Below are 19,628 nucleotides of genomic sequence, written 5' to 3' on the forward strand. Positions count from 1 at the left end.
ATCATTGGACTCGATGAGTTTATGTCACGGTATCTCCTTGTCCTTGATGGTAAACTCTAGATTGTAAGTAACATTTCATTGAAATCGAGAATGGCTGGGTTTGTTTATACAAGGGAAGGGGGTTTTGGGGGGTGGGGGGGGGAAGGAGGGGGAAAGGGGGGTGGGGTGGATTTTTGTGTGTTTTTTTTTTCCTGTTTGGTTTCATGTGTCGTTGCGCGCACGTTGCCATTGGACGACCGATTTCTACGTGCGGAAAAGGTCAAAGACACCCGAGGCTACGTCTGACCTCGGTCGATGTGACGAAAATCTACCAACAATGGTTAACATTACTTGGGGCATCAATTCTACACGGTGGCTCAGGATTGTCGCACACACACACACACACACACACACACACACACACACACACACACACACACACCTATCTGGGGTGAAGTGGGAAAAGGGTGGGGTAGGATTTATTCATTGGCAATTTCAGTGCCGTCTATTTAATGTGTTGACGAATGCTGGGTTTGAATCATGGCCCCGTGCACACGACGGGGTGGAGTGCGCGGCAAATACTCTGTGATTGTGTTTGCTAACCACTGCATCATGAACGGTTATGAAATGGCGAGTTGGATTTCAAATAAATGCAAGCTATTGTTTTATTTCTTTTTTTTTCTTATTTATTTTCTTTTTCTCATTTAGCTTTTTTTTTCTTTACTTGATGTTTTTGTTTTACTACATTTATGGAATATCACGGCAATGAAATAACCTTTCAAAAAAGGATTTTGATTGCGGGCGAGATGGTCGCCGTTAAGGAAGGAGTAATCGGTAAGGGAATTTTGCACGAATGGCTTAATTTACAGTATGCCAATTAAAGACCGGCCCTGGACGCGCATCCGGTTCGCTAGTAGTATTGAAATATGGAATATCACGACAGACATTGAGATGCGCGGCAAGTGAATGTTATTTGGTTCGAGTTGGCGCCAAAGTAACTAATTAATACATATGTTTATTTCATTTACCGGGTTTGTGTGTGCTTTTTCACGTGTGCCTCATCTAAAGCAAAGACTACTCCTTTGGATGTTGAGTAAATGTAACTTTCGACTGAGAGACCGAATTTTTCCCTGCGTTTCGCCGTGCACACTGCAAGATCTCTTGGCCAAGTTTCGCGGAACTGTTTGCGGCATTTTTACATGGTGGCGCGTTGCATTGGTATGTAGAGGCGTTGCGGCGTCGGTGCTTGAAGTTTTGCCACCCCTCACAAAGTGAAGGGCCGAAACTGTCAAAGAAGTAGGTGCAAAGAGTGAAATAGAAGGGCGACAGAGTTGAAGTGAAGGGAATGGATGGATGAAGGAAAACAAAAAGGAGAAAAGAGAATTGAGGAGAAGGAACGAGAGATGATGAGAGAAAAGAATGCAATACGGGAGAAGGCAATAGCAGTAAGAGAAGCAAAAGGAAAATTGGACTAGAACAAGGCAGCGAGAAGGTTACAACGCGTCCACCTCAACTTTGCAATCCACTCCCTAAGGGAAAAAGAAAAGTCAAGTCTATCAATAAGAGAAGGCAAACGAGGTTGTAAAGAAGGGAATGAAATAAAGGGAGAAGGTAATGCAGTGTTGGGAAAAGAATGAAAAGGTACATGTTGCCTTAAACGTGAACGCGTCCACCTCAACTTTGCAATCCACCCTCTAAGGGAAAAAAAAAGGTCAACTTTATCAATAAGAAAAGGCAAACGACTGTAGAGAGAAGGGAATGAAATGGAGGAAAAGACAGCGGCGCTCACGAAATGAAACAGGAGAAGGGAAGGCCATAAAGAAAAACGCAAAGCGAGGCAGAAAAAAAAAACCAAAAAAAACCTTAAAGAAAAGGGGAATTGTGAGTTGCGGAAATGGGGAAACTTGTCACAAGGTCGTTATATTTAGAAAAGGCCCAGAAGACATGCAAATGAGATGAAGGAAAGTTTCAGGAACTCTACAGAAGGCACATGTAGTCTACAGAAGGCAAAAGAACTACAGTCAAGGCTAAAGAACTTTACAACAGGCAAAAGTACTCTAACGAAGGTGAAAAACAATTTAGAGAAGGCCATAACAAACTAAAGAAGGTCAAAAACAAAATTTTTAGAAAAGATAACAAAAAATTTTGCAAAAGGCAAGCAAACCTTACGGAAGGCAAACAAACTCTAGAGAAGGCGCAAACAAGTTTCGAGAAGGCCAAAAAAAGTTTACAGATGGCAAACGAATTATGAAAAAGGCAAACAAACTCTAGGAAAGGCCCAAAAAACAGTGTAGAGAAGGCAAAATTCGTTTGCAGAAGGCAAACGAATTATGAAGAAGGCAATCAAACTTTAGAGAAGGCTAAAAACAAGGAAAGAAAAAAAAATGTACAGAAGGGTAGCGAACTCTACAGAAGGCAAACAAACGTTAGAGAAGACAAACGAACTTTAGAGAAGGCAAACGAACTCTAGAGAAGGCAAACACATTTCGGAGAAGGCAAACAAACTCTAGAGAAGGTCAGATGAGTTGAGAGAAGGAAAACGAACTTTAGAGAAGGCAACCGAACTCTACATAGAAGGCCAAAACAATTTACAGAAGGTAACAAAAAATTTGCAAAAGGCAACCAAACCTTACAGAAGGCAAACGAACTGTGGAAAAGGCAAAATAAAAAGAGAAGGCAAACGAACTTTAGAGTAGGCAAAACATACTTTAAAAAAAGCTAAAGAACTCTAGAAAAGGAAAAAAAAATAGTGAAGGAAAAACAACCATAGTGAAGGCAAAACAATTTCAAGTCAAGGCAAGAAACGAAACAGAAAACTCCACAGCGAAACAGTAGGCTAGCGAAATCAAGTGGCTTTGCCAAACTTCAAGCACGTACGTCGCAATCTTACTACAACGCCAGCGTAATAAAAAAAAAATCGATTGGACTGAGTTGGCTTCTGGATTCGACTACCCTTTGATTGTTGTTCGCAATATTCCACTGGCCGCATCGGAAATCGGGTACGTAAACATTATCAAGACAGCACGTTCGAAACTGTGTCGTTGGGTTCGCTTGTTCAGACATGTGTATCGGCACGTCTAAAACTGCTGTTCTTCTTTTGTAATTGAATTTCGTGTTTCTCAAACTTTGGGTTGTAAATTCTTCTTTAGAGCGAAATACTTTTCTCATTCAAATTTCGTCAGAACATTTTTGGAATATAAATCAGGGATTAGAATGGGTGCAAATTGTTATTTCAATAGTTTTTTATTCTTGTCGTGTCATCTTTCAAATTGTAAACGGTTTGGCGGTCAGTTAACGACTTAATTCCATCTCATCGAATGGTATAATTCAACCGGAACATGGGCCGCATCTATTTGATTTGTCGACTCTATTCACAATCTGAAGGTTGTTCTACTTTCAAAGCTTCAATAAATGCTCGAAAAAAAGGGGGGAAATTTCACGGTCGGTTGTATGAGCGATTCATATTTTACGCTGAGCCGAAAATCGACAGCACGAAATAATGACGATGCACATCTCTATCAATACTCGTTGTTTGTGATGGACAAGTCAGTTGCGGCGATGACATCATCCGTGTAACCTTGCTCGTCGTGTTTTCTTTTTTCATTAAAAATTCAAAAAAAGAAAATGATTCATCACCTTTTCAATATTTAAATTTCGCCTTACTTCGACTCGTTGTGATGGATTTGTGGATGGAAGAAAAAATTTTATGGAAAATAAACGAGCGATTATGGTTCCGGCTGTTTTTGTTGAAAAATGAAGACGACGTTTGACCTAGATCTCAAAGCTTATTACATCACTTTCACTATATAGCCTCCGGTTTTGCGTCGGTAGTAGCAGCGGAGGATCTGCGCTTGGCTACCCACGCCATAAAAATATCGGCGACAGATATTATATCAATCGTAAATTACGTCGACAAAATTAGGAAAAGAACCGAAACTAAAAAAAAAAAGTGAATGGGTCCTCTTCATGGTCTTTTCAGTAATTACATCATTCTTGCGGATTACACACGCCATTTTCTGTTTACCAACAAATGGCGATGCGCTTTTAATTTAATGCCGTTTGTCGCAAAGAATATCCACTGATGGGTTTCCATTGTCTACCCGTCAAAGACATGGGAGAAAAGATGCGCGTCACTCTCTCTTCTTCTTCTCCAACTAGTCGATTGTGAAGGCCGTTTTCTAGAGCATCTTCCTTGCCATTCAATTCATTTTCTTCACAAGTCTATACGGCCGACGCGTGTAAAGTCAATTTGGACAAGAGAAAACGTGCTGGACCCATACGACTTTCTCTCTACGTCAATCTCCTCAACGTTTTCTCTGTTGCAAAGTCGATATCGAAATCATGTCACAACAACAGCGACCGCAGCTGCAGCTGCTGCTGCCTATTTATCTATTGCAATATCCGTCGGAAGAAACAACCGGAATTTATACGCACGGCCTTGCCAACACAGTTCCGCTTTGCGATCTAAATGTACAAGTAGATGATCATTTCATTTCAATAATTCGGCTGCTATAAACTCGAGGTGATGAGGTAAATAAAAAGGAATTATATAGAGGGGAAGGACGACGCGGATCATTTGGCCGTGACGGAAGGCCGGACGTAAAGCGGAATCGATGACCTTTGCTACATTAATGTATATAAGACGCTACTCGGTTGTAGCAAGTTGTACCAGTGATTGTTCTCCAACTGTCCACTCTGGAACTCTTTTACAAACTGTTAGAATTGAACCAAGATCGTCACCATGAAGGTAAATTTACCAATTGTTAACTTTAACTGTTTATTATTAATTCGTTGGGCTATTTCATAGACGTTGTTGCTGGTTGTGTCGTTGGTAATATCATCAGCCAGATCTCACTACAACTATAACCATGCAGACAACAGGAATAACGAAGCAGACTACAATAATCAGCCAATAAGGAAACCGACGTATCATCACTATCCGATGACATTCTTTTCCCAGCAATCCGCTTATTCTTATCAAACGACCAGCAAGCCCTATTATGCCACTACTTCATCATTAGCAGTGAGCGGTCCTACTCCGTACTGGTACCGTCCCTCGCTGTACGTTCGTCCTGGTGTAGTTTACGAGTATCAATTCCATGGTCCTCCTCAACCAATTATTCAGGATCGCTATTCTAAAGTCATTTCACCATTGACCTTATCAGCTGAGCTGGCAGAACCTATTGAAGAAGAGGCATCAGCAGTAACAATTGAAAGTGATGACACTAGTACTGATGCCACGACCGATCTATTTGACGACGAAGAATTGACTCACCAATCGACTACACCAGCTGAAGAAATCACAACGCCATTGGAACAAGTGGATGAATTAATAAAAGTGGAAGCCACAACTATTCCGGATGACATCACCACCACCCAGCAGCCGGACACTTTAACCACTGAATCGTCAATCACTTTTGAGCGTCACCAATCCATCATTCCTTTTTATTTGAGACCTTCTTCATGGCGAGCGCGATCCTTTGGCCCCGATCCTCGTTATTACCAACCGAATCATTATTATGGGCCGGAAGAAGCTAGAGACTTGCCTAGCATTTAATCTTGTATAATGTATTTGTGTTGGAAGTTATCGAATCATGCCCTTGGCTAATGCTGTTTAGCAATGATCGCGATCAGCTGATTGTTCTTGGACTCTTCTTGTGTTTCTTGGCTGTCAGAGTAAAGGTATAATAAATTTCACTGCTCATATTCTTGGTATAGTTTCTTGTATATGTGGGTGAGTATACTTTTACTTTCAACCATTTTGTCTGACCATACGATATTCTAAAAGAGTGAAATGAATAGACAGACTGCCGATTGGTATTATTTGTAAAAATGCTGAGCACAAGTGTATTATTTTCCATAGTAATTTGATAGTACGTATACATAAATTGAGTGGGGATGAAACAGCAGCATCGGGAAATATAGAGACGATGATTAATTATTACTATTATTAAATGTAAATATTACTAAGCCATTTGTTATTGATTAAGCTAAAAAGTACTAATAAATGGGATGTTATTCCCGAATGGCCGAATGGCGATTGGCTTTCTAATTTTTATATCTTTTTGGATAAAGGCACTTAAAGGAGTTAAAATAAACGCCATCCTACAGGAGAATAGACGACAGACCGAGCTCGGTTGTAACTATTGGCCGTTGAAGCGCCAAGGGCGTTACCTGCTGGATAATTGGCGGTGGAAGAAGAAGAAGAAGCGGCGGGGCCGTTGGTTCCCGATGAAGCAAATCCTTGCTGATTGTAGAAAGTGGACGCCGCTTCGCCATACGACGCTGTTGTTGTAGACGACGCCACTTTCTGGTGGTAATCGCCGTGAAACAACTGGCCGTCGGCAATGCTGCTGCTGTACGTCGTCGTTTCTTCCGTGCTGCCGGCCAATCCTTGTCGGCTGCTGTAACCGTTTCCTTGGCTCATGGAATACGATCCTGCGGAAGCGGCCGATTGCTGGAAAACGGCCGTCGGTGGCAGGTAACTATCGGATGGTTTGCTGATTGCGGACGGTTGGTTGTACCCGGGTTGTTGAGCGGCTCCGTAATTGGAGGCTGTTGGGCCAGCAGCTGATTGATAGGTGGCAGTGGGTGGCAGGTAAGTGTCTGCCGGTGTCTGGGCGCTGTTGCTTTGATAGGCCGGCGTCGCTTGCTGCTGGGCAGACGCTTGCTGCTGGTAGACAGGAGAAGGAGGAGGAGGAGGCAAATAACTGCTGCTGGGCTCTTGGTATGAAGCCGAAGATTGAACTCCGTAATTGGCAGATCCTTGTCCAGCACTTGCTGAAGTGGCAGCAGCAGGTGGGGGTAAGTAGCTGTCGCTGGGTTTCTCGTAAGAAGCAGCAGCTGATGATTGCGTCGATCCGTACGATGAAGATTGTTGTTGGGGAGCAGCTCCGTAGTTGCCGGCAGATCCTTGTCCAGCACTGGCTGAAGGATAAGCGTTAGCAGCAGGGGCTGGTGGGGGTGGCAGGTAACTGTCGCTGGGCTTATTCTGTTCGTAAGATGATCCTTGCTGGGCAGGTGCTGCAGCATCGCCGTAATTGGATGAAGAAGAAGACTGTTGACCTCCGTAGCTGGCCGATGATCCAGCCGAATAAGCAGCGGCTGCAGGAGGAGGTGGAGGAGGCAAGTAACTGTCGGAAGGTTTCTGCTGGGCATTGCCACTGTTTCCATAAGCCGATCCTCCTTGCTGGGAGGATGACCCGTAACTATTCTGGCCGTTTGTAGGAGCAGCAGCTCCATAGCTGCTGGATGCTGGTTGTTGCTGTTGTTGGTATTCGGCCGATTGGCTGGTAGATCCATACCCACCACTCCCAGCAGCAGCGGCACCACCAGCCGCTCCGTAATTGTTGCTGGATTGTGGCTGGGCAGCTGGAGGCACGTAGACGCTTGTTGCCGGTTTCTGAACAGCGTCGTAGGATCCCTGGGAAGAAGATCCGGCTGCTGACTGCGTTGGTACTTGTCCGTATGAAGCTGAAGCTGTTCCTTGTTGAGTGCCGTAGCCGGAAGAAGAGCTGCCATAAGATGATCCACCGGAAGTAGATCCTTGTTGCTGTTGGTAGCCAGTAGTTCCGGAAGCGGCGGAATCGTAATTGTTGTTGTTGTTGGTTTTAGCCGGAGGAACATAGGGTTTGGCTTCGCCTTCGTATTTGACTTGAGCCACGAATCCGCTGTCTCCCTCGACTCGATACGTGACGATCTGAGTGCGTCCATCCGGAAGCAAAACTCGATAAGATCCGGTGACGACTTGGCCGTCGCTTTTCTCTTGATGGGCGTAGTCGTTGTTGCTCGGCTCATCTTTGACGGCCCAGGAGAAATCGTACGGCATTCCCTTTTCCTTCCGCCACAATTCACATCATTTACTTATAAATTCATTCAGTTATTATTATTATTACAATTCAAATGATTGGGGCTTACCTTGGTGTCGTAAGAGTTGCTGCTGGCTCCGTTGTCCTTACCGTAAGCGGCGGCAGGTTTCTCGTTCTGGTAGGATCCGGCGGATGCTTTCTGATTCTCTTGTTGGTATCCGGAATTGGCCGCTTGTTGATAACCTCCAGCAGGAGCCTGTTGGGGTTGTTGATAACCTCCTGTAGAGGATTGTTGGGGTTGTTGATAATTTGCTGGTGCTGCTGGTGTTGTTGCCTGTTGTTGTTGCGGGTAACCTGTTGCTCCGCTGCTCTGCTGTTGCTGCTGTCCGTAATTTCCCGGTTGTTGTTGTTGGTTGTTGTAGCCTGAATTGCCGGCCGTTTGCTGTTGTTGGTAGCCTCCAGTCTGAGTGGAACGTTGAAATTTCTTGGATAATTTACGCAGTCCGTAATCACCGGCCAATTCGTCGTAATCGATTAATTGAGACTTGACGACCACCGCCAAACAAATGGCCAAAACGAGTCCGGATACCTTTTCGTTATTCAAAGAATTTAATTATCGTCAAATTAGTTGTACAATAATAATTTTATTAGAAAATGAAATCACCTTCATTTTCAGCATCAAGTCAAATTCACTTAAAAAATGTTTAATTCAAAAGTTAATTTTTTTTCTGGAGTAAAAAGAGACTACGTGAATGCAGGTGAGTGACTGAATGTGGTTCTGTGTAGAATTTCGTTACATTTTCGAGTTTATATACCAGCGCGGAGAGAGTATAAGCAAAGCTCATCTCTCCGGCCGTCGTTGTGTATCACCTGGAATGAGCAGTGGGTGGGCGTCTCTCGCTCCCGCCTCTCACTTCTTTTCTATATTCCCGCTCCAACAACATCCAACCAGAAAAGAAAAAAGAGCTGCTGCTGCGAGTGTAGTGTAGTGGCACACACAAAGTGTGAGAGGCGCTCAGTTTGAAATGAGTGCAAAGGGAAAGTAAGGTCACGATAATGATCGCGCATCCAAAGACATAATAGCATCAGCAAACTTATATTTCTCTCCTCTCTCTCTCCATCGGATATCTCATCTGATGGGCCACCTATCAGCATCTCTCATGTTACGTAAAAAAAAGAGTCTTGGTTGGGCCCAGCATTAGCGCGTGAGGTTATAGACATGATGCGGGAGAGAGAGAGGGGGATGATGTGTGTACAACAGCAGCACGATGTGTCGTAGGAGCTAGCAAAAATGTTGTTCTTTTTTAGAAGAGAAATTCGTTCGTTCACAATTTTACCTGTACAACGATGCGATGCTGGCCTTCATCCCAGTGCCAAAAAATGTGGGGTAAATTATACCAGAGGACGGACCTGATTCACTTTCATCCAGAGGGTGTGATTATCTTCATTAGTTGTGATTCTTTTAATCAGCAAGCGACTGATACTCTTATACGTGTATATAGGCTTACTTTAGACATTGTTTGTCTTGGAATGATAATTATCCGAGCGTGAGCAAAGATGACCTCATCCTATTATGTGCTATACTTTTTGATTTAAAAATAACGAGAGCGCATATGGGTTGGCATTGAATTAGAATTTCGACCATATGAATTTCACCTTCATTTTTTGCCTAGATTGTCAACTGAATTCTTGATTGGTTTGATGATATTTCATCAACAACTTTCGAATCGAATTGCTGCATCCGTTCGTATTTCCGCTCCAGAGCCTTTTTTTTCCATATCTCGTTATTACTGCATCATCACACGAAGCGATAGAGAAACTTGTTGTTGATGTAACTTTGTTGGTGTGTGTGTGTTTTACAATCATCATCATTCCGTGTATTAATTTTTCGTTATTTGCGGCCCGCCTTTTTTTGGCTACCCAACTTTTATATATCGCTGGCGATATGTTATAAGCCCATTCACTCGTTTGATTCACTCTGGTTCCAAGTACACACACACAACGTGGATAATGACCCGATACACAACAGCAGCAAGCCATTACGCTATATTTAGATGTGTGTTGTGCAGATCGACTATTACGTCGGTTTTATATCGGTCGTTATATATTGTTGAAAAGGTTTGGCAGCGCCGCTATATAACAATCGTCAGCACGAACCCCAGCCCATTCCTGGATGGCCATTTCTTAGTGATGTTTGTTCTGCCTTTTTTCGACACGCAACTTTTTTGGACGATTGTTTCTTTTTCCCGTCACAATAAGAAGAAGAAGAGAAAACTTTCGTTTTGAGACGATGCCTACGCTGCTGGTGTCTGAACAATAGACGAACCGATGGAGAAAAATTTCAAAGGTCCTTTTGGTACGACTACGTACGGTACGGCATGCGATCGTTTATGCTCTACATTGTGGCAGCAGCGCCGCTGGATGGTATTGCTGGTGGCTTATAGTTTAGCTGATGCTTTACAGAGCTCGGCGAGAGCGTGCGGTTCGTGATTTTCTCGAGTTTATCGTGACTTTCTCGTTCGTGAGCCGAGAATATATACAGTCGACGAGCACATGTATGTGTGGAGGACACCAATTCTATGCAGTCCGTCTTCCTTTTCACCTTCCACGTTATTATATTTTCACAAATATAATGCGACGCGTGTCGGATGATTATCATCCAACAGGCGAGGCTCCCGGTGTCGTCGTCGAGACGCAGAGAAAAATTTGACCATTTTTGGAGATGAGAAAAGCTGATGGACTCGGCTCGTAATATTAAGAATTGCTCTAATTGTTACAGTTCAGGGCCTTTACTTTCTTTCGCTTCAATAATTTATCGATGAGTACTCGGCAATATCCGTTATAGACTTGAAAATAGGAACTGATGATTTAGCGGTGGCAATTGGAGGAGGTTGCACAGCATTACACAAAAGACTGTAATTATACATGCGAGATGAGGAAAAGAGGTAGGATGAGTTAATGTTGTTCAGCCCCGATCGTGTCGTATATTGTCTACTAATTGTATAAATCTGTCCTTTGGCCACTTTCACATCCGCTTATAATACTGGATTTGTGCGATGATGCTGGGCCTTTTTAAATCGATAACAAAACCACATTCAGCCAGCCAACTATACTTTATTCAACAAGACTCTTGAGCAGTTTTGAGCGCAGGTTAAAAGAGAAGAGGTTAACTGGATGACCTTTTACAATTTCGGGATAATTGCGGCGACAAAAAACTCGGCTGGCAACGCGTTCAGAGAGAAAGGCTATTCAAAAGAAATTTCGGCACTGCTATGCTGACTCTATATGTGCCGCAGCTGATTATTAGTGACCGTAATAGTTAAGTTGAATATAATAATGGCCCCCGACTCTCGCGTTTCGTCTTTTTCTTTGCCGTTAACGAGACTGGCTGTAATTGATACCAGGCTCGACAATTATCATTAGATTTCTTTTTTCCTTCTTTTGAAATGTTTAAAGCTCTCGACTGTGTATTATTATTCTGCTCCCAATCAATTACCCGACTAATTTACGGGTCGTAACCATTATACAAACGTTTTATCTATTGGCGCTACTATAAATATTGAAAAAAATTGAATCTCCGCTTCAGAATATGGCGCAACTCGGCGAGAATTATAGGTGAGAGCGTCCCATCACACAGCAGCACTAGTCTACTTTTTAATTGCTCTATTGTCAGCAACTCATATGTGTCCTACTATATTATGGACTTGAAAAGAACCGAAATGAAGAACCCGATGCGTTTCTAACAATCAGCTTGTATCGTGTCGAGAATATTCTTTTGCTGCGTCTTGAGAAGTAAAAGTTGACCAATTTCACCTTAAGTTATCATTGGCGTCACTTGTTTCAAAACAATCATGTTCAATACTATTTCTCAGAGGCGAATGTAATCGTGTTTTGTGATTCATTTGCTTCTCGGAAAATGACACGAGTCGATTTATCTGAAACGGCAACGTCGCATCGTCAACTGATTGTTGTCAGAAACCGAAACGTCTGCTCCTCCTTGAAAACCACCAGGATTGTGCATTGATGTTGAAGATTTCTAATATAAATCCAAAGAAATCTTGTAGTATAACTCATCATGGCGTTCACTTTTGCGGCTTTTTCTTACATCTGCGCTCTCGTCCTAGACGCTTTCCTCATCTTCTTCTCTATATTCCACGTGAGAAATCTACTTCAGTTTTATAGCCATATCGCATCAGAGACCACTCTATTCGCCGGTTTTTCGCCTTTTCCTTTCTCCATTATCATTTTTTAACTGGTCATTTTATTTAACTTTTCCTTCTTTACAGATAATTGCTTTTGACGAGCTCAAGACAGATTATAAAAATCCAATTGATCAGTGCAGCAGCTTGAATCCGGTGAGAATAATTTTGAGTCTGTCTGTCAGTATACCTTGGAAACAATCACCTAATTATGTCTTTGATCTTATTTTTCTGCCACCATTCAGCTAGTTCTACCTGAATATGCTATTCACATATTATTCAACTTGATGTTTCTCTTTGCGGGAGAATGGTTTACACTCATGTTCAATATTCCACTAATTGCTTATCACATCCACAGGTAAACCATTTTGCATAGTGTATAATGAATGATAAAGCAAAATGTGGTTGTATGTTATTTTTTCAGATACTTGAACAGACCTGTGATGAGTGGAGCTGGACTCTATGATCCTACAAACATCATGAATCAAGATGTCTTAAATAAATGTCAACGGGAAGGATGGATCAAGTTGGCCTTCTATCTCCTATCCTTTTTTTTCTACCTCTATGGGTACAGTAGATTAGTTGATTCTGTTTTGAAGTTAATTACTAAATTCTTCTTTTCATTTCAGGATGATTCGTTCACTCATTTCTTCATGATTTGTCACAAGTAATAGCTCATTCATTAAACTATTAGTTTTAAGTTGATTGGTTTCAGCCTAGCAAGAGTGACTTGAAGTGTGTTCCGAGTTTTTGAACAAATTTCTTCCCTACTTAGGTTCTCTTCGATTTTGTTACGCCAAAGGCTATCGTGAAAGAGTTTTGGTTTTTCCCCTTCTAATCAAGTTTAATGCACTGTTTGGCTCGTATTTCACACGACTATAATAAACCTCATTTGACAAAAAAATTTTATATTTTTATCGTGACTAAGCTAATCTAGGAATCTAATCAATTTAAATTTACATAGACAAGTCTCTATCCAGGTTGTACCCGACATGATCACCCCACATCTGCAAAATCATCCGGTCACCATAATATGTCGGTACGAGTTTGGTTACGAGCATAAACATTCGAAAACCAAAATTTATGTTCGAGTAGAATGGACGGGGGCTTTCCATCAAAAGTGAAGATTCGAGCATTTTGTTCAGTTTCAGGTCGTTCAGCGGCTGATCCTATATCAAAAGTTACCAAAAAAAGGTAATGTATAACTCCTGCTTATGTTTTCATCCCTAGGAAGTTACCTGATTAAGATTTGTAGCACAAAAGTTAGTTTGCAAGTGCTTTTGAAAAAGATCGAAATATTCCCCGTAGGCTTGATTATCTTCTTCGCTAAAATTCTCTTGCATGGCCTTTGCGTGTTTGCTTTGGGCAGCCAAAATCCTAGTACTTCCAGGAAGGTTTCCTAAGAATCGATCAATTTATTTGTACTCAACAACTAGAAACATGCCGGTGGGTTCACGTACCTGGATTAATAAGTATGACTTTGACGTTCCAAGGTCTCATCTCCATTCGAAGTGAGTTTGAAAACCCATCTAAGGCATGTTTCGTGCCGCAATAGACAGATAGTCCGGGCAAGCACCAGTTGCCATTGGCACTTGTTATGTTGATGACCCTACCTGAAGGGTAAATTCAATTATAGAATTTTATAATAATTATAGAATTTTTTGTGCTAGAGGGTAGGTGAATATTGTTATATAACAGTTTTTTATTAGCTTTCTAGACAAAATTAATGTTAAGTTTAGTCCTTTGTTAGGGTTAATAAAGAATATATTGTATTAATAATTTATTAGTATGGTTTAAAGGAAACCCTCACCAGCACCCAATGTTGCTTGCCTTTAGCTTGTCGTATAAGAGGCAGAAATGCCTTTGTTACTCGCAAAACACCCAAGAAATTAACTTGCACTTGTGATTCTGCTTGATAATCTAATTGCCAGTCAAAGTGTCCATAGACTAAGACACCTGCATTATTGATCAAGGCCCAGAGAATTGTTTTAGTCTTTTCCAGATGATCTTTGACTACTTTCAGGGTATTTTGAATATCTGCAGGGTTGGTAACATCCATGGGAACGACGACAATGTCCGGAAAATTTTCTCGCATGTAGTTAGCTCCATATCCGTTGTTGTCCAGACAAGTGGCAAAGACATGAAAACCTAATTTATGCGCGGTGATGGCCAGAGATAGTCCTATTCCCGAATCGCAGCCAGTTACCACAACACTTTTCCCAGATGAGCACAACTTTTTGCATCCGCCGTATTGGAAGAACTTGAAAATAGCAAAAGTTACGATAGCTACAAGTAACAAGGTATATTGATACATCTTTCCTCGTGAGCGTGAATCGAACGTTTGATTTCAGTAAACAAAAGTCGAGACACTAAGAAGAGCCGCTGCCGCTGAGGCTGGAGGCAAGATTGGAAAACTTGAAGTTAATTATCCAAGAAAAAACGTAGAAAAATTTAAAAAAACTTAATACATGTGAAAAAAATAGTTTTATTTTTTTATTTATGATAACTTTATAAACGTCATTTAATTAATTTCGAATGTGACAGATTCAGGCAACGTCGGGCAACGTTTTTCTAGCAGAAAGAACTTGGAAAACTCAAAACATTCGCTCAAGGATTCTATTTTTGGGGAATCATGGCTCTCCAAGTGCAAAATTTTGCACGTATTATACCATTAACAGTTCCATTTTGTAGGTCCTTTCATCAATGTCAAACATTGAATCAAATTCAATTGCTCACAAGACTTCGAGTTGTGGATAATAGCCCCATTGGCAAGGAGGCCATGCTTGAGGGCCGACCTCCGAAGTGTATTCACGTTTACAACAAGACCGGTGTCGGAACTATTGGTAAATAAATATTTAGAATACTTGATTCAATGTACTTAAAATATTTGTTTAATGTTTTTAGGAGACAAAGTTTTAGTGGCTATCAAGGGTCAAAAGAAAAAGGCTGTTATTATTGGTTGTAAACAAAAGCAAAAACCATTAATTCCAAAGTTTGATAGCAATAATATTGTTTTGATAGAAGACAATGGTAATTCCTTACTTAAATGCATTCACAACTTTAAATTGCATAACAAATTTTGATATTAAGGCTCACCAATTGGAACAAGAATTCATGTGCCAATGCCATCCATCCTACGAAAAATTCTTAAAGATAGGAGTGTAGCTAAAAAGATTGATTTCACAAAACTTTTGTCAATAGCTACCAAATTTGTGTAATACGACATCTCATTCATAGCAATAAAATATTACAAATAGAACAAAACCAAAAATAGGTTGCATGTGGATGTGGTCTTTATTCAACAAAGTTGCTTAAAATAACAATGGTAAGTTAAAGTTTTGAGCATTAGTTGACAGTTTCCTTAATGGTCTCTGCTCGTGGTTGAAACTACCGAAAATATCAGGTAAAGTCATACCCATCCATCAAGGGTTCAAAATTTTAACTTAATTTACACAATTACATTAAAAATAATCTATTTCATTGTTTGTTTAGCTAGTAAACTACAGACACTTCTACTGTTAGTCCATACTGGTTAGTGGTTAATGTTTGATTCACGATTTAAAAAGTTTTAATAGGAGCGTTTTAGAGACTGAGAGATTAGTTTTTTTTTCATACTTTTTGTTTTTGTTTTTTGTTTAATCACGTTAACATATTTTGTTAATAATAGGTTAGTACTATAATCTCCAAAACCGCAAGCAACTGTGCAATTCGACTGTTGTCTGCTTGACTTCCTCTCACGAAGACATAAAATTTGCGCGCTTTGGTAATTGAATCTCGTATGAGGTAGTCCCAAGATAACGAAGATGGCTGAAACTCAGAAACTGAAGTTCTGGAACTGACTTCGCAATAGCACTTTGAGACTTTTGTGTAAATATTTAGTACAGTAACAGTCACATTTTTTTTTACTATCATTAATTCTACAGAAAAAGTCCTAAACTTGAGCTGATTCTCTTCATTGCCAAATGGGCCTCAGTATGACAATTGCCAACCTATGAATGAAGTGTGCAAAACCTTGTCAAAAGAAGAAGAATTAAAGTTTAAATTTCACATTTAAATCATTTGATTTAAAGAAAATTAACAGCTCTAATTTTTCTTGTGGGGAGATGTTTGCTAAAATCCCAGCTGAAAATTATTCCAAGATTTCTATGCAGTGTAAGATGTCTGCAGTCCACAGTCTTCCTTTTCAACTTGGCGGGGAACCAAGTCGATTGAATAGATATTGCTATTGCAGCTAAGCTCACACAAATGATGGTCAAAAACAATGTAAGCCAAACTTCTTAAACAGAAGAAATATTGTTTTATTTTACTCAGATAACCTGTTGACTTTTTCAGCAACTTCTAGACCTCATAAAAATTTAACTTGTCAAGACCTCCAATAAGTGCAAGTACAGAAGAATATATTCCACCAGTAGGCAGTATCTCCTATAGTTGTGTTAACCATCTTTGGTGAAAAATTTTTTTATTCATTTTACTATTATTGCCATTGAATGTTGACTAACATAAATCGGCTTTGTATAGGAGAATTCCTGAAAATTTGTCTAAATCTTAAGCTTTTGTTACCATCGCCCTGGAATCTCTCGGTAAACGGGTAAAGCCAAGGGTCTCTGCGGCGGCAAAAGGCGGCAACAAGTACTGTATCAGATAATAAAGTGGACTCATCCTCAGAAAACAGAAACCAATGAGGCACATGCTTAACGGTACCAAGAATATTCCGGAAGTGGAAGCTGAACACTGGACCCCATTTGAAGCAGTAACTCATAGTTTATGACGAAAGGACTTGGACCATGCGAACTTTTAATAAAGGATATATGTATTGCTAACTAAAACAAGAGTCTATAAGTCATGATTCATTCTCGTTTAAATTTTATTCTAGAAGTTTCCGATGTCGACAATATAATTGGCGATTTTAGGTGCTGATGCTGTGTCACAGCAAGTGGGGATGGGATTATTTTAAAACATGGATTGCGAATTATTGACGGGTTCAGTGGTTCACGGCTGGAGTAGTCATTTGCCGAGCTTTTGCAGCGGCATGTTAGCCAGAGTTCAATGCTGATTTCAATATTCCTTGCTACTAGTTCAACAATTCTTGGGTCTGGGTTAAATCCCAGTTATGATAAAATTGGCATATGGTCTACAGCAAACGATGAAACGAAAGTTAATATGTGGTGAGTACGCGTTGACGACGAAACATTTTATTAACATTTAACAATAACAAAGAAAAGGAAAAATATTAACAGTAAAAAAAACATAATGATATCATGTAAAATAATTAAAATAAAACGTAATGAATAAGAAAAATTAACGAAGTCGGAAAAAAAATGGAAAAAAAAGTTTTAAATTGTTAAACTGGCAACTATGCTGCATTAGTCAGACGATTCAGTTAAAAAAACATTTGAACATGTGTTATTAGCAGTCTAGTCAGTTTAGATTGGAATCTCGAACAGTTTTATCTGATTTAATCGAGGAAAACAGAATGAAGGTAACGTACTCTTTTTCGAATGAACTACAATATCATTGCTTTAAAATGTTGATTTATCAATCAGAGACTAGATGTTCTTCAAATCTTGGCAGAAAGGAATGAAAGAAGAAAACGCGAACTGGAGCTCAATGGTTTACCGTCAGAAAGCAATGATTCTTTGCCCATAACCCCAAATTTTTCAGGTCAGTTAACATATAATGGATTATCTTCTGTTTGGGCAAAAAAAAACTTACACACATTTTCACTCAAAGCCTCCATCCTCGTTGAATCATCATCTCAGAGTGCTTCGTCACAAAGTAGTAGACAGGAAGAATTAAATCGTGCTACAGTTCTGGATATTTTTGATGACACACAAGTTTATCGTTTTTATTCAGAAGGTAAATTCTCAATTGGTGGATTTTTTTAAATCTTATCATCATCTTCATTCATTCCCTTAGACGAAGTAAACTATTCTTGGCTTGATAAAGATCTGGGTATTGAAGATGTTCCAAAGATGTCTTCTTCAGATTTGGTGAACTATTTGCGGTCAGAAATAAAGGTATAATTTACAAAATTGAATGTTGTGGCTCTAACTGATTGTTTCTCATTTTGTTTTAGGGCAATCAATTACAACGATCACTGAAAACCTGCAAATTATCATGTAGATATTTGTTCTTTCTAATGTCAGTGACAACAAGCAAAGATGTGGCAGAAGTGTGTCTTAAGATTCTTTCAGAAAAAATATCTGATAAAACTCAACAATTCTGTATTGAAGTGCCTGACTTACTTCTAGCCCTGATGAATTTTGGTACCGTTCAAAGCAAGCTTTGGCCTGCGGCTTCGGACATTTCTTTTCCTCGCCCATTCCGGAAATTTTCCATGAACAGTTTCAATTCGAAAAAACATCATGCTGTCCCTTTCCCTCGCTTGAATTTGGAGAAAATATTGTCTCTCTTGAGTTTCAATGTGAAAACATATCCCTATTTTTCCGAGAACGAGAAAATTGGAATGTGCAACCTTTTGCTAAACCTTTACATGGCCAATTTTTTAGCTGGAGACACTTTTCTAACTCTCAAAATCAGAGACATTGTATCGCGTATACTTGAAAGTTTTACAGTAGAGGAATGGAGTGAACTTAATTTCAAAATGGTATTTATTTTATATTATGATTTGTTTTAAGTTCTCCAACTTATCTTTTTGGTTTTAAGATTGAAGAACTTGTTTTGCAGTGTTGGATTGAGAACCTGGAACCTACAGCGATGGTTCAACGGATTACGTACAGCATACCAACGACTACAAGCCGTGGAGTGATGTTTCAGCAGTCTGCCGCCTACTTTGCGATACAACATCTCATGGATTTGGAAGAAGTTGACCTCCCCGGCCGTGTTTCGGTAACTCAAATAAAACTTGGTATAATATTTGGCCTAAGAAGCATAATTTTAATAGGTAAAAGACGTATATCGATTGGTTGATTTGTTAAATCGGCAAAAATTAAAAAATTATCGTAATTTGTTCAACATAGTTACTTTGCTCCGTTTAACCTTGGACGTCAATGATCCGTCGATAAAAAAAGTAATATTATTATCCTAATTTCTTTTCCTCAATAGTCCAATAAATTTGTATTCTTTTTTATTCTCTCTTTTAAATTCAGAAAGAAATGAAAAATCTTCACATAAAGTTGAGCGAAGTCCGTCATGGAATCAATGATCTTTCGGATAAGTTGGATACAACTCCAATGCTTGTTAAAGATTTGATGTGTGAGATTTCGCTCTTCTGGAAAAACTCCATTCCTATTGATAATGTTGTGTGAGTAAATTAAACAGCTGCTAACCGGTAATTTCCCGCCAAGATATTTATTTTATTTAAAACTTGTTTTTAACGACACTTTGTTTGCTACAAGGGTACAAAGACGATGGGCTCTCAATTATTTTCCAACGGCCACCAGTATCCTTCCCGGTTGTATAGAAGATGATGAAAACGTGAAGTGCCTTCCCCTTTTCAGTGATAGATTCTGATTTAATCCTTTTTCTATTGTTTATCGATGCCACTTGGAATAATAACAGATTCAGCGTCTTTTCAAACAGTTTTATCAACGAGTAAAATTTGAAGTAGCACATCTTCAAGTATATCATAGTGTGGTATATAATGATGCACATCGACGTCTTCACAAGAAGAAAAGTTTAT

The 19,628-nt window shown here is 39.9% G+C and overlaps 6 protein-coding genes across 7 annotated transcripts; 4 read left to right on the forward strand and 2 right to left on the reverse strand.

The window, feature by feature from the left end:
- Positions 1 to 4,529: 4,529 nt before the first annotated feature.
- LOC124340551 lies at positions 4,530 to 5,772 on the forward strand. The gene is made up of 2 exons (XM_046793142.1): positions 4,530 to 4,726; positions 4,787 to 5,772. Exons 1-2 carry the CDS (start codon positions 4,721 to 4,723, stop codon positions 5,534 to 5,536), a joined length of 756 nt encoding a protein of 251 aa, XP_046649098.1. The 5' UTR covers positions 4,530 to 4,720; the 3' UTR covers positions 5,537 to 5,772.
- Positions 5,773 to 5,799: 27 nt separating this feature from the next.
- Positions 5,800 to 8,590, reverse strand: LOC124340495 (spidroin-2-like). The gene is made up of 3 exons (XM_046793039.1): positions 8,452 to 8,590; positions 7,897 to 8,376; positions 5,800 to 7,816 (listed from the first exon to the last, which is right to left on the reverse strand). The coding sequence occupies exons 1-3, from the start codon at positions 8,464 to 8,466 to the stop codon at positions 6,068 to 6,070; spliced, it is 2,244 nt and encodes a 747-aa protein (XP_046648995.1). The 5' UTR covers positions 8,467 to 8,590; the 3' UTR covers positions 5,800 to 6,067.
- A 3,143-nt stretch (positions 8,591 to 11,733) lies between these two features.
- LOC124340567 (protein cornichon-like) lies at positions 11,734 to 12,890 on the forward strand. Of its 2 annotated transcripts, XM_046793161.1 has the most exons (6): positions 11,734 to 11,943; positions 12,074 to 12,142; positions 12,232 to 12,344; positions 12,411 to 12,554; positions 12,616 to 12,653; positions 12,762 to 12,890. In XM_046793161.1, the coding sequence occupies exons 1-5, from the start codon at positions 11,863 to 11,865 to the stop codon at positions 12,641 to 12,643; spliced, it is 435 nt and encodes a 144-aa protein (XP_046649117.1). In that variant the 5' UTR covers positions 11,734 to 11,862; the 3' UTR covers positions 12,644 to 12,653; positions 12,762 to 12,890. The 2 variants fall into 2 exon arrangements, with proteins under 2 accessions (XP_046649117.1, XP_046649116.1); XM_046793160.1 differs by having other exon boundaries at positions 11,736 to 11,943; positions 12,616 to 12,890.
- Positions 12,878 to 14,335, reverse strand: LOC124340539 (D-beta-hydroxybutyrate dehydrogenase, mitochondrial-like). The gene is made up of 4 exons (XM_046793126.1): positions 13,817 to 14,335; positions 13,447 to 13,599; positions 13,225 to 13,385; positions 12,878 to 13,155 (listed from the first exon to the last, which is right to left on the reverse strand). Exons 1-4 carry the CDS (start codon positions 14,298 to 14,300, stop codon positions 12,943 to 12,945), a joined length of 1,011 nt encoding a protein of 336 aa, XP_046649082.1. The 5' UTR covers positions 14,301 to 14,335; the 3' UTR covers positions 12,878 to 12,942.
- Positions 14,336 to 14,548: 213 nt separating this feature from the next.
- LOC124340564 (39S ribosomal protein L14, mitochondrial-like) lies at positions 14,549 to 15,260 on the forward strand. Its single transcript, XM_046793157.1, has 3 exons — positions 14,549 to 14,829; positions 14,891 to 15,016; positions 15,077 to 15,260. Exons 1-3 carry the CDS (start codon positions 14,619 to 14,621, stop codon positions 15,202 to 15,204), a joined length of 465 nt encoding a protein of 154 aa, XP_046649113.1. The 5' UTR covers positions 14,549 to 14,618; the 3' UTR covers positions 15,205 to 15,260.
- Positions 15,261 to 17,349: 2,089 nt separating this feature from the next.
- On the forward strand, positions 17,350 to 19,517 carry LOC124340523. Its single transcript, XM_046793105.1, has 9 exons — positions 17,350 to 17,465; positions 17,530 to 17,647; positions 17,717 to 17,842; positions 17,903 to 18,003; positions 18,063 to 18,593; positions 18,653 to 18,835; positions 18,891 to 19,016; positions 19,096 to 19,277; positions 19,345 to 19,517. The coding sequence occupies exons 1-8, from the start codon at positions 17,460 to 17,462 to the stop codon at positions 19,252 to 19,254; spliced, it is 1,350 nt and encodes a 449-aa protein (XP_046649061.1). The 5' UTR covers positions 17,350 to 17,459; the 3' UTR covers positions 19,255 to 19,277; positions 19,345 to 19,517.
- The last annotated feature ends 111 nt before the right edge of the window (positions 19,518 to 19,628 follow it).

This window comes from Daphnia pulicaria, chromosome 5 (genome assembly GCF_021234035.1).
Source record: "Daphnia pulicaria isolate SC F1-1A chromosome 5, SC_F0-13Bv2, whole genome shotgun sequence".
In the NCBI taxonomy this organism is placed as follows: domain Eukaryota; kingdom Metazoa; phylum Arthropoda; class Branchiopoda; order Diplostraca; family Daphniidae; genus Daphnia; species Daphnia pulicaria.

Coding starts and splice junctions, on each gene's coding strand:
- LOC124340567 (XM_046793161.1), top strand. CDS start 11,863: ATGGCGTTCACTTTTGCGGCTTTTTCTTACATCTGCGCTCTCGTCCTA. Junction 12,143..12,231: donor AGTGCAGCAGCTTGAATCCG/GTGAGAATAATT, acceptor GCCACCATTCAG/CTAGTTCTACCTGAATATGC. Junction 12,345..12,410: donor ATTGCTTATCACATCCACAG/GTAAACCATTTT, acceptor TTATTTTTTCAG/ATACTTGAACAGACCTGTGA.
- LOC124340523 (XM_046793105.1), top strand. Junction 18,004..18,062: donor ATTTGCGGTCAGAAATAAAG/GTATAATTTACA, acceptor ATTTTGTTTTAG/GGCAATCAATTACAACGATC. Junction 19,017..19,095: donor ATGATCCGTCGATAAAAAAA/GTAATATTATTA, acceptor TTTTAAATTCAG/AAAGAAATGAAAAATCTTCA.
- LOC124340564 (XM_046793157.1), top strand. CDS start 14,619: ATGGCTCTCCAAGTGCAAAATTTTGCACGTATTATACCATTAACAGTT. Junction 14,830..14,890: donor GACCGGTGTCGGAACTATTG/GTAAATAAATAT, acceptor TAATGTTTTTAG/GAGACAAAGTTTTAGTGGCT. Junction 15,017..15,076: donor TGTTTTGATAGAAGACAATG/GTAATTCCTTAC, acceptor TTTGATATTAAG/GCTCACCAATTGGAACAAGA.
- LOC124340539 (XM_046793126.1), bottom strand. CDS start 14,300: ATGTATCAATATACCTTGTTACTTGTAGCTATCGTAACTTTTGCTATT. Junction 13,386..13,446: donor AGTCATACTTATTAATCCAG/GTACGTGAACCC, acceptor ATCGATTCTTAG/GAAACCTTCCTGGAAGTACT. Junction 13,156..13,224: donor GTGCTACAAATCTTAATCAG/GTAACTTCCTAG, acceptor CTTTTGATATAG/GATCAGCCGCTGAACGACCT.
- LOC124340495 (XM_046793039.1), bottom strand. Junction 7,817..7,896: donor GCAACTCTTACGACACCAAG/GTAAGCCCCAAT, acceptor TTGTGGCGGAAG/GAAAAGGGAATGCCGTACGA.